Raw genomic sequence first — 12,960 nt, 5'->3', positions numbered from 1 at the left:
TCGATGCAAGCCATCCTGCCTAGCTTTTTACATGGGTTCTGGGCATCTAAACTCAGGTCCTCATGCGTGAGCAGCAGGCACTTTATCCATTGAGTATCCCAGCTTCGAGTATGTGCTTGTGGAACACTTGCCTAAAAACTATGGATCTAGTGATGAAGAAAACACAAAACAAAGCAGACATTGTTCTTGATCCTGAAAAGTCTCTAGTTTAGGGAGCTGACAGCCAGGTCCAAATGAAGACATAGGCAGAGTGCTCTGTATTATTTATTATTAAACATGCGTCAAGGGATAAGTATGTGGTTATGTTAAGTTAAATAATGGCTCCCCATGCCAGGCATGGTGGTGCATGCATGTAATCCCAGCACTTGGGGAGGCAGAGGCAGGCAGATATGAGGCCAGCCTGGTCTACAAAGTGAGTCCAGGACAGCCAGGGCCACAGAGAGAAACTGTCTCAAATAATAATAATAAAAATCAATCAATCGATCAGTAAAGTTTCCCCCAAATTCTCCATGTGAATATGTTAACTTTTATGGATAAAAGAAACTTGGTGGGTGTGTTTAAGTATCTTCAACTGGGAATATAGGTCAGGAGTAAAGTGCTTGGCTAGCAGGAATGAGGTCATAGGTTCAATTCCAGTATTAGGAAATGAAAGCCTTTTAAAAGATCTCTCTCTGTGTGTGTTAATGTGTGTGTGCACGCACACACACAGACACATGTGCATACTTTGGGTCAGTTCTCACCTCCCACGTTGTTTGAGAGAGGGTCTTTGGTTGTTCAACACTGTGTACTCGGGGATAGATGACCAGAGAGCTCCCAGGGTTTCCTGTCTTTGCTTCCCACCTTCCATAGGAATGCTGGAATTATAGACCACCTCTTTACATGGGTTCTGAGGACCTGAACTCAGGCCCTCTTGCTTGCACAGCAAAGGTTTTACCCACTGAGCCCTCTCCCCAGCTCCCTGAGGAAGGTTTTAAAATGGGTGGATCATCCAAGCAAGCCTGACTTAATCACTCGAATCCTATGAGAGGAAGGTGCCCGTAAAGAATAGCAAATCCTGGCAACGCTCACCTGTATGTGGATCTTCTGAGTCCCGGGGGTGGCCAGCTGTGTAGATGACTGCATTAGTTCAGCTTTGGGATGTTTCTATGTCCCGCGGTCAGTGTTCTAGGACAGACAGGACAGCTCTGAGGACTGTGTGGAGCCCCTGCAGCTCCAGTCCTTGCTTTTCCTCAGCTGCCACAAAGCAAAGATGCAGGGCAACAGCCGTGTTTTGAAGGATGCGACCGGAACCATGTTCTCCTCTCCTTCGTAGACTGTCAGTCACCCGACTTATTGGTGTGCTGCACTGGAAACAGTTACTTTTCTCACTGCTGTGACCTGACCAAAGCACCTTGAGTGATGAAGGTGACAGATGACGGTTTGGCTCATGGTTTGAGGGAATACCATCCACTCTGTTGATGAACACGTGGTAGCAGGAGCATGAGGTGGCTGGTCGCATTGATCTATAATCGGAAAGATGAGTGCTGGTGCTGAGTTTACTTCCTTCTTCCCCATTTCTTATTCAGCCTGGGACTCCAGTCCATGAGGCGGTGTTTTAGGCATTCAGGGTGGGTCTTTTCTCTTCATTAAATCCCTCCAGAAACACCCTTACTTGCATGCTCCGAGGTGTGTCTCTTAGGTGATTCCGCATTCAGTAAAGATGGCACAGAAGACTAACAACTGCATACACTTAGCTGCAAGGGAGGCTAGTAAATGTGGTCTCCAGCTAGGCAGCCATGTGTTCCAGTGACATGAAGATTCCTTATATAAGAAAAAAAAAATAGACATTTCAGGACAATTAGTGAGTCCAATGGGTGTTCTTAGTATTATTTAAATCACACTTCTACATCTATCACATCTCTACACACACATATATATTCTATACTTTCATTACACGCTAATACAAATAAGAAGGTGATTAACGGAAGCAGCATGCATTCCATTGATAGTTCTTTTAAGGATTACGGAAGAGAGGAGATTAGAGGAATGAAATATTGTAAGGGAGTACTTCCCATTTTCTCGCCTTTTTATTTTATTATTATCATTATTATTATTTTTTTGAGACAGTCTCAGGTAGCTCAAGCTGGCCTTGAATTCACTAAGACCTTTAACTCCAGATCCTTCTGTCTCTGCCTCCCAAGTGCTGGATTGCAGGCATGTCCCATTATGCCTAGTTTATTTCCTACTGCTTTAAATTAGGCTATGTCCATATGGGGATAGAGCAATGGAAAACATGAGAGAGAAAGAAAGCCAGCCTCTAGTCCTGGGAGACACAAGAGGCAAGGAGGAAGAGGAGAGGATTCTGAAAAAGGAGATGAAGGATGGTCTGTCCTCTGAGCAAGGAGTACCATGGACCCTTAGAACTGCAAAAGTTAGCCCCTGGTACCTCTGTATTTCTGTGTCACCTTAGTTTCTGTACTGCCAACAACCTATGGGTTGTATGTTTTCATCCTGCACCAACTTCATGTTGCAAATGATCCTAAGAGAAGGTGTGGATGCCATTCTCAATAAACTGATATTGTTTAATGTTACTTAAAACTGTTTACACTCAGCTTGTCTACGTGCCTTTTCTTCCTTTTTTTTTTTTTTTAAATTTTTTAGACTTAAAGGTACAGTCGAGGAGCTCAGCAACCAGATATTATCTGCACGGAGTTGGCTGCAGCAAGAGCAAGAACGGATAGAGAAAGAGCTTTTACAGAAGATCGACCATCTTTCCTTGATTGTGAAGGAAAACAGTGTAGGTATTGATGTTCAAAAGACAGCCAGGCCTGCGACATCTGACTATTACCTAGGGGCCTCTCACTTGCTTATTTGGTGCCACCTGACCCTGTTCTTGCCTTTGAATAATTTCTGTGTTCCTTCCTCCCCCCCCCCCCCCCCCCCCCCCCCCGCTTCTCTTTTCCTTCCGTCTTCTCTCTCTCCCATTTCCCCTTTCTCTCTCTCTTCTTTCCTTTGTTCTGGGGATCACAGCCACATTTTCTAATAACTGCTGTCTTGGTTTCTTCTCCTGTTGCTATGAGAAAATATTCTGGCAAAAGCAGCTTAAGGGAGAAAAGGTTCCTTCATAGTTTGGTCCGTAGTTTGAGGGTGCACTTCATCTTGCCGGGGAGCCAGGGCAGCAGGAGCTTGACACAGCTGGTCTTGTTGCAGCCACTATCAGGAAGCAGGGAGGGATGCATACAGGCTGCACTGCTAGGCTCTCTTTCCCAGCCAGGGAATGGTGCCATCCACAATGGTTTCCACCTCAAGCTAATCAAAACAACCCCTGCCCCCCAACCCCCAGGCAAGCCCAGAGGCCCGGCTTCCAGTTGATTTCTAGATTCTGTTAAGTTGACAATTAACACTAACAGTCATATCTGCTTTTCTTGAACTTTACCACCTAGCCATGCTACCCGTTGCCTGTTCTTCACATTCTTCATGAAGACAGCAAGGGCTGCGACTCATGCTGGTTAACAAAACTGAAAATTTCAGTTAATGTTTTATGCTGCAACTTTAATGGTCCCCAAAGTCTATCTATCACACATTTCTAAATAAAGCTGTCAGCAACTTACTTGACCATGTTTTTCTGTTTGTTTTTAATGTTGGGACCCAGTTCTGCTTTCACCCTTGCTAAGTGGCTCTCTGTCCCTCCAGGCCCCTCCAACGCACTGTGACAACAGCGTGCCTTCGGATCAGGATTCACCATTTTTTTTCCATCTGCTTCTGTTTCCTCCCCCTTTCTCAAAAAGCTAAGGTTTGAAGAACTGCCAAAAAAAAAAATCTTCAAAAAGTCTTGCATTTATCACATTTAAAACCAGCAGACTTGGAAGGCAGCGCTATACAGGCAAATTGTGTTGGGTTCTCTTTTCTTTGCCCCGTTTCCTCCCATGGGGCTTTAGTGAGCACATGGGGCTGGTGTGGTTTGCCTGTCGCTTGCTCCAGGTGCTGAGCTGGTCATCGAGTTTCAGGCTCTGCATCAACGCCATCACAGGAGTGTCAATCACACCTGATGAACGCTTGGTGTTCTTAGTTTTGGCCACTAAGGCCTATAGATGCAGGGTTTCACAAAACCCAGGCACAGTGGGCTGCAAAGACAAGGAAATATTCAATATTTCAACTCTTTCCTTTGGCTCTTCCCCTCCTTCCCTCAGATCTCCCCATTGTTGTGCCTTGACACATCCTGACGTATCTGTGGATTTCTGAGACTGTTTGATTTTCACACTGGCTTAAGCTAACAGTGATAACGGTAGCTTCTCTATGATGGAGGCTTACTGCTCTCTCAGGAAAACAATTCCAGGGGTGCATTCTTCAGACCCCACATGAGATGAGAGAGCCTGTCAGTCTTCAGCCACTCAGAATCCTTTTAGGTTAGATTCCTGCCAGCCTCAGAGAGAAACTCTTGTCCCCACAGTTCAGGATGGCTGCTAAAGATCCAGCCATTGACTGAATAGTGGGAACGGAAAAGGAAAGAGTCAAGGATCTACAGCAAGTGTACTTGAACTTTTTCTGGAAGCAGTTACATTCGCTTGTTCTTGACTTCATTGGTTAGCTCACATGGCCACACCAAACTCAGGAGACAGAATAAAATGTAGATTTTTACTCTGGGTGACCATTGAGAATGGATATGGGACGGACAACAAGGAGCCCCTGTGATTCTGGTCCCTGCAGATGGTTAAGTGCTATGGCCAGTGGGAGACAAGGCACACACTCCTCTTTTGCAATAACCAAGTGGTCATCTTATCACGGATTTCAGGGAGCCAGTGAAAGGGACATGGAGAAGAAGCTCAGCCAGATGTCGGCCAGGCTCGACAGAATCGAAGAGAGTCAGAAGAAGAACGTGGAAGGGCAGAGAACGAAGCCGGAAGATGAGAAGGTGCACGGGCGGATCAGCAAACTGGAGTTACAGATGAACGAGGACTTGAAGGAAATGAAAGCCGAGGTTAACGCTGGTAGGCCGAACCCCACACGGCTTGTGTGGCTCATTTATCTGAAAAGCTATTCAGTGAGATCTCCCCCGAGACCACGTCTGAGCAGGCCTAAAAAAAAAAAAAAAGAGCAAAATGTCTTCTCTAAGTAGCTGTGTAGATTTACTTGTTGAAGTTGTGGGGCTTGAACTCAGCACCTCATAGCTGCTAGACAGGCACACCACCAGTGAGCTATACTCCCAACCCTAAAGCACTAGTTCAACTGCAGGTCCTTAAAGTGTCTCTATGAGAAACAGGCAAACAAATGCTGAACCTGAAAAATGATGGACCTTTCCTTCCTTCCTCCCTCCCTCCCTCCCTCCCTCCCTCCCTCCCTCCCTCCCTTCCTTCCTTAGTGTAAGATCAATAGCCCGTACTTTCTGGAGAGAGACTGAGGCCTTGGCACCAGGTGCAGGGTCAGAGCCCCTGCAGAGAGGCCGGGAGGCTGCTGGTGAGGGTACAAACTCAGTTGTAGTGACTCCTTCTGCATGTTTTTTTTTTTAATTAATTAATTTATTTTAATTCCGATTTCAACGTCTCCTTCCTCCTCTCCTCCCAGTCGCTCCCTCTCACCTCCCCTTCGCCATCCTCCCTTTCTCCTCAGAAGAGGCTCAGAAAAGGGGAGGTCTCCCGTGGATATCAGCTGGTCTTGGCATATCAAGTTGCAGTAAGACTAGGCACATCTTCTCCTGTTGAGGCTGGACCAGCCAGCCCGGTTAGGGGAAAGGGAGCCTAAGGCAGAGTCAGGCACAGCTCCTGCTGCGGCTCCTGGGAGAATGGACATTTTTAGTGCTGTCTGCCGATTCCTTCTTTTGCACTGTTGTCCATCCGTGTGGAGTCGTGTCTCCTCCACCTGTGAGGCCTGGGGGTGGGGCTTCAGCCCTCAGGCTTGGCAGCAAGTGTCTTTACACTGAGCCTTCTCACCAACCTCGATCCAAACATTTTTTTTTAAAGATTTTATTCATTTCTTTTGAATGCTCTATCTGCATGTACACCTGCATGCCAGAAGAGGGTAGTAGAGGATATAGATGGTTGTGAGCCACTTGAACTCAGGACCTCTGGAAGAGCAGACAGAGCTCTTAACCACTGAGCCATCTCTCCAGCCCCAATCCAAACATTTTTAATGAATAATCTTTATACTTTTTCATGAACTGTCACATAAAACTTTCTGAGAAAAAAAAATAAGATTAAAAAATCCCTTTATTTGAAAAATCAGTAAAAACAAACAATAATTTGAAATTCTTCTTTGGTAGGCATGTTTTTTTTTAAACCTTTTCTCCTAGTCAAAGTTTCATTTAAAAGATTTATCCTGCACACCTCCTCTCTCTCTCTCTCTCTCTCTCTCTCTCTCTCTGTGTGTGTGTGTGTGTGTATACACTCACGGAGCCCAGAAGAGGTGTGTTAGATCTCTAGGAGCAGGGGCAACAGGCATTTGTGAGCCCCCTGCTGTGGGTGCAGGGGTCTGAACCCCAGTCTTCTGACAGAGCAGTAAACGCGTTCTTAACCACTCTCCTAGTTAGGGTCAGCATTGCTGCAGTTAAACACCATGACCCAAAGCAACTCGGGGAGGAAAGATCTGTTTGGCTTATACTTCCACACCACTGCTCATCCTTGAAGGAAGTCAGGACAGGAGCTCAAGCAGGTCTGGAGGCGGGAGCTGATGCAGAGGCCATGGAGGGTGCTGCTTACTGGCTTGCCCTCCATGGCTTGCTCAGCCTGCTCTCTTATGGAACCCAGGACCACCAGCCGGGGATAGTGTTGGTCTCTTCTTCCCTGGGGCTGTTGGCCATCAGCCATGAGGGCAAACGGAGCAGAGGCAGGGCACAGGGCTTGGAAGACTGTGAGCCTCTGGGAACTACTTCATCAAGGTAGCTCAACTTTATTTGGGGTGAACAAAGACTTTATAGTCCGTGGGGAGGGGCTGGGGAGCTCTGGGGATAGGTGTACATAAAGGCTTGGAGCTAGGAATTCCAAGGATGCTTGATTTGCATTTGGCTGCATGATCCTATCATACCAACAGGAACACGGTTACCTAATTATCCTGTAGGCGCAGGGAAGGGGGAGAGCGGGGGAACTGTGCCAAAGGCCATATAGCAGATATGATTAGAGGCACCTATGCCTAAAGACTCTATGCAGATGAGGTCAGGCAGAGCGTAGGAGGCCCTGCTGGGGAGAGGGCATCCTCCATCTAACACCACAAAACCCACAAGGCTATCTGGACTGGAGGGACTGCAGGCCCAAAGAGGACCTCTAACAAGATAGCACCCCCCACAATGGCCCGGACCGTCCTCCATCAATCACAGATTTAAGAAATGCCCTACAGGCTTGCCTAAAGCTCCATCTTACTCATGGACTTTCTCAGCTCAGGCTCCCGCCTCTCTGCTGAAGCTGGCTTGTGTCAAGTTGACACAGAATTAGCCAGCACAACTGACACGTCTCTCCAACCCTCACACGTTCTTTAAACTAAAGAAAGATTATTTGTACGTTTAAAGTTTATGTTTTGATATGTGTAACAAAATGGTTGCTATGTTCACACAAATTAACCTACCCCTCATCTCTATGGGTGTGTGTGTGTGTTTGTGTGTGGTGGGTATGTCTGTGTGTGTAGTATGTGTGTATGTGTATTGTATATGTATATGTATGCGTATATGTGTATGGCATATGTGTATTCATATGTACCTTGAGTCCAACTCTTTCATCAAAACCCCATATACAATATATTAGACTTTTTTCGTTTTGTTTTGTTTTTCAAGACAGGATTTCTCTGTGTAACAGCCCTGGCTGTTCAGGATTTTGCTATGTAGACCAGGCTACACATAGAAATCCACCTGCCTCTGCCTCCTGAGTGCTGGGGTTAAAGGCGTGCACCACCACTGCCTGGCTTTTTTTGCTTTTCAAACCCTTTGACCTGAGTCTCCTTCCTCCCCAACTATCCACGTCATGCCTCTGGTTATCGGTTATTTTATTCTGCTTTTATATATTTAATTTCTTTTCCTTTTGAGTCATCTTATGAAAGCATGCAGTGTTTGTTTTTCTTTTTCTGTGTGTCTTCTCTCATTTAGCAGTGTTCTCTAGCCTCCACAGTGTGGTGGCAAATGGCAGGATTTGCTTTTGTAAGGCTGAATACTCTTGATGGCACACACTGTCTGTCTATTCTCATCTCTTGACAGACACTGTAGGTTGTCTCCGTGTCTCTGTTATAGGGAGCAATAAACATCAGAGTGCCAGGGCTGGAGAGAGGGCTCAGCAGCTAAAAGCACTTGCTGCTCAAGGAGAGAACTTGGGTTCAGTTTTCAGCATTTACATAGCTGCTCAAAACCATCTGTAATTCCAGTTCCAGGGGACCTGATACCCTCTTCTGGATTCTACGGACACTGCCTGCATGGGATGCACACACAGATGCATAGGCATGTCTGTGTATAGGTGACTATATATATATATATATATATATATATATATATATATATATATATTTTTTTTTTTTTTTTTCCAGGCATGGTGGCATACACTATCAATCCCAGGATAGCCAGAGCTACATAGTGAGACCCTGTCTCAAAAAGAAAATACTGGCAGGCATGGCGGTGCATGCTTTTAATCTTAGCACCCTGGAGACAGAGGCAGGTGGAGCTCTGTGAATTCCAGCCCAGCCAGGACTATTACACAGAGAAACCCTGTCTTGGAACCACCCCCTCCACCCCAAAGAAAAGGATCACCAGAACGAGGGTCTCTTTACAGGGTGGTAGTTTCATTCTTGAGTGTGTACAGTAATGGCATTTCTGGGTCATAGGATGCTTCCGTCTTTAGGGGTTTCTTTACTCTTTCCACTCCTGCTATGACATTTTTTTGTATGTATGTATGTACGTATGTACATATGTATGTAGCCTTGGCTGGCCTGAAATCCACTATATAGACCAGGCTGGTGTAGTGCTCATTTTTTTAAAACTCTGCTTTTTTGGGGGTTCCTTAAATCCTCTCTCTTCTAATCCCCCATCCCTAGGCAGGAGAGAGAAGGTTAGTGGGGAGACGGGGTACAGACCCCTTTACTTCCCCTGGCTATTTAGGGTCCATGAGTTCTTTTGGGGCCTTACCAATCTCCTTCAATAGCAAAGGCAACAGGCATCTCCTCCAAGCTGCTGCATTCAGACGTTTCTCTCCATCTGTTTGCTCCAAACTGCCACAGGCCATCAGTCTCTGGTCTCTCTAAACTGCCACACACCACCTCTCTTTCCGGGCTTGCAAAGTTATATCCCTCAGAGTCGTAGACCACACCCCTCCCCATGCGGCAGGAGGCAGGCCATTACCAGCTGGCAAAGACCACACCCCGAAGGAGGCAATTATCAGCTGTGGACAAACTAAAGCCCAAACTAAAATCCCACACTTGGGATTAAAACAAAACAAAATATTCACGTAACATCACGGAGTTTTTAAAGAAACCAAAACTTCTATTACTTGGGAGAATTCTTCCTCCCAAGTGCTGGGATTAAAGCCTAAACCACCACAACGGGCCTTGCCTACGCTGTGTTTACTTTCCAACAGTCATCAGGACTCCCCCCTCCACACCCTCAGCACTGGTTAGTCTCCTCCGTCCCAGAGCCTTCCTAAGAGTGTGAGCGGCACCTCAGTGCAACCTGTGTCTGTGTTTTCTAATAATGATATTGAACACCTTTTCTTATACATCTTGCCCCTTCCTCCCCCTCTGTCTTTCTTTTTTTTAACAATGCCTTTGGTCCAGGCTGGCCTCAGACTCTGTAGGGAGCCGAGGATAGCCCTGCATTTTAGGTTCTCCCGCCTCCGACTCTTGAGTGCTAGCATCACAAGTGTAAGAGACCAAGCCTGGTCAGAATGGAACCTGGGACTTCACGCATGCTGGGTGAGCACCCTACCCCCTGAGCCACATCCCCAGGCCTTCACACTGTTGGAATTCTCAGCTAGGACTGCACACAGTCCTCAGCTCTTATGTTCATTTCCTTAGTCTTGTCCATCTGGATCAATTCCTCTGCAGTGCTGTCTTGTTTCTGAGGTGGAGTCTAGCTGTGTAGGTGAAAGAGGCCGGCCTCAAGCTCACAGTCCTCTGGCCTAAGTCCTCCAAGTTCTGGAATGTAGGCATATGCCACCATGCCTGGCTGAGCCTAGCGTTTTTCTCAGTGAAGTCTGTCTTCTCTCTAGGGTCCCTGTTTAGGGTGACAGGCCCAGGGTAATGTCTTAGAGCACAGCAGTGTAGACTTCAGGTCTTGCAGTGAGGACTGGAGCTTCAGAAATCAGAACTTTTCACTCACAAAAAACAAAAAACAAAAAAAACAAAAAAACAAAAAAAACAAAAACAAAAAACAAAACAACAAAAAACAACAACAACAACAAAAAAAACCGTAGAGATGGCTGGAAACAAAACTCCAGTCTCTCAGGTGACCCGAAGACCACTGGAGCCGAAAGCCCTGCCCTGCCCTTTGAGGCCACTGGGCTGGAGGATCTTGCTGTAGCGTTCTGACAACCTGTAGGGCCACCACCGCTTTAGAGATTGCATATCAGAGATTTACATCACGATTCATAACACTAGCAAAATTACAGTTACGGAGTGGCAGCAGTAAAATAATTTTATGTTTGGGGAGTCACCACAATCTGAGGATCTGTGTTAAAGGGTCGCAGCATTAGGAAAGTTGGGGACCACTGCCGTAGAAGCAGGAGGCCGAAGCGCCCGGTGCTCTCTTGATCCCCAGAAACTTCTGACCTGGTATCTTTAGACTACAGGGCAGTGCTTTGCAGAAAGCCCCTCCGTTGGGGTTCAGTTGCTTCCTTCTGATACAGAGACGCTGCCGGAGGGATGGGCGCCCTGCTCTGGCCATTTGATCAGCAGCTACATGGTGTGATTTCTCCCGGTGACAGTGGCATGGGCTTTGGTAACCGGGCAAAGCTGCATCTACCATATCTCTGACTTCACTAGACCCCTTTGCAATGAAAAAGCAGCTTTCATGAAGGTCTCCATGCAGCGCTGACCCCTGGAGTTTCAGCGTTTGTCAGAACCAACCGTTGCTGTCACTGCGGGATCTGGCGGGACGCTGCTTGTTAACTGTTAATGCCTGTGACGTTTGCCTCCTCCTTCAGGGTTTACAGCCATCTACGAGAGCATAGGATCCCTCAGACAAGTGCTGGAGGCCAAGATGAAGCTGGACAGGGACCAGCTGCAGAAGCAGATTCAGCAGATGCAGAAGCCGGAGACTTCCATGTGAGGAGGGCCGGGACAAGGACCTGACAGGAGAAAGCCTGCCTGCGGCACGAGGAGCCCAATCCCGGCGGCCTGACCGCGGCTGCGGTCTGGATCCCATCCAAGGGTGTGCATGTGCCAGGAAACGTGCTCTCATGAGTCTAAATGTTTACCTTTGGTCTTGAAAACACCCTTTCTTTAAAGATCTTAAATACAATTTTTACAGCTTTATTTCCCTCTCTAAGTGCAGTTGGACCCTATCTCCTCAGATTTTTGAAAGGCTTTTATGAATGAAAAGAATTTATTTTCAATGCTTGATGCTCTAGCCAAGACTACTATTTTGGGAAAAAACAAAACAAAACAAAACAAAAACAAAAACAAAACCAAAAACCAAAACCAAAACAAACAAACCTGCCATGGTGATTTTTCTTTTTAATTAAGAAATGAATGAGTTGCTCCGGGAATGTATTGCTCCTCACCCTACATTCAGAAAATGCCCTGGTAGATTAGAGTTCAGCTTTACGCCCACATCCGGATTGTATCACTGTTGTCTATGCATTTTTTTTTTTATGTTGGGTTATTTTTTTTGTAAATCATCTGTCTTTTGTAGAGAAGAGGTTTAACACTAGGGGTGGAAAACCCTGCCATTTATATAACAAAAACAGCTTTTTAAAATTGATAATTGCTATACAGATTACAAATTAAGTGGAAACTTAAGACATTTATCTAGATCCCAAACGGCACAATATTTATATCCACCCAGAGGTACCAGCTTTTAATATTTAAAGCTATTTTTGGAGCCCTTCACAGCCTGTGTAGCGATAGCCATATATTTAATAATGTGATGGTGGCTAGACAGTCTGTTCACTGCATAGCTAATTGTTTATTAACTGTAATGAATGTGAGACTTTTTCTAACTTCACGATTTACCTAAATGTTCCCTAAACAGGCACTAAGTGCTAAGGTTTATAGACATTTGTTGTACCTGTATATCCGTGCCTTGGTTTCTATCACATCGCTGTACTGTCCCCTGGTTTTTGTTTTTTGTTTTTTTTTTTTTTTTAAATTACCAACAAAATAGAAAGTGTGATAAACACATCAGGGTTGGGATGTAAAACTGGGATCCTATGTATTTTTTAAACATCCCAACGATTTTATCATTGTCTCGATGGCCCGAGTTCAGCATCATTCATGGAACAGCCACCTTTGTATGGACCGAGTCAGACCGATACTGCATTCACAATACCGTGACAGGACTTGCGTCCCGGCACCTTTGTAGATGTCGTGTTTTCAGTCGCCATGTTTGAGTCATTGACGACTTGGGCCTGTGCTGTGTGCTCGCCTGCGCTTGTGTCATCTTGACCGAAGACACCCTGTGTTGCCATGCGAGGGTACCCCAGGAGAGAGAGCAGGAGCACTTACCGGTTCCCAAAACAACACCCTGTCTTTTCCTCTCCTCTCTCATTCGCAAGGACTCAGGAAAATAAAAAGCGTTTTCTCTTTCTAGAATAAATGACAACGAGATCCTAACTGGCTCTTACTGTTGACCCATGTAAAGTATGCTGCTCAAGAACTTACCGTTTCCCTCTCCGTAGCTCGGCAGCTTTGGTTTTAATTCGGACTCATGAGAGGTTATGTGAGGACTGTGTACCCATCATGCATTTCTTCACTTCTCCACAAATGTTTTCATCCCTAGGTCGGGAGTCCTTTCCACCTAGGAGAAGTCACTGGTGTTCTGTGATTAGAAAGTGCTTTCCTTTCCCCCCTTAGCGCTAGGTT

At 46.0% G+C, this 12,960-nt stretch overlaps 1 protein-coding gene across 1 annotated transcript in view; it reads left to right on the top strand.

The window, feature by feature from the left end:
- Positions 1 to 12,760, top strand: part of Fam81a (family with sequence similarity 81 member A) — a 50,401-nt gene extending 37,641 nt beyond the window's left edge. Inside the window, exons 7-9 of the mRNA XM_055598827.1 lie at positions 2,641 to 2,776; positions 4,772 to 4,967; positions 11,082 to 12,760. Coding sequence (XP_055454802.1) covers positions 2,641 to 2,776; positions 4,772 to 4,967; positions 11,082 to 11,206 — 457 coding nt within the window. The 3' untranslated portion in view covers positions 11,207 to 12,760. The remainder of the gene's footprint in view (positions 1 to 2,640; positions 2,777 to 4,771; positions 4,968 to 11,081) is intronic.
- The last annotated feature ends 200 nt before the right edge of the window (positions 12,761 to 12,960 follow it).

The sequence above is a fragment of the Psammomys obesus genome, unplaced genomic scaffold (assembly GCF_907164565.1).
Source record: "Psammomys obesus unplaced genomic scaffold, mPsaObe1.curated_primary_1811, whole genome shotgun sequence".
In the NCBI taxonomy this organism is placed as follows: Eukaryota; Metazoa; Chordata; class Mammalia; order Rodentia; family Muridae; genus Psammomys; species Psammomys obesus.
Note: the sequence above shows the minus strand (reverse complement) of the source record. Positions and strands in the feature narration are given on the sequence as shown.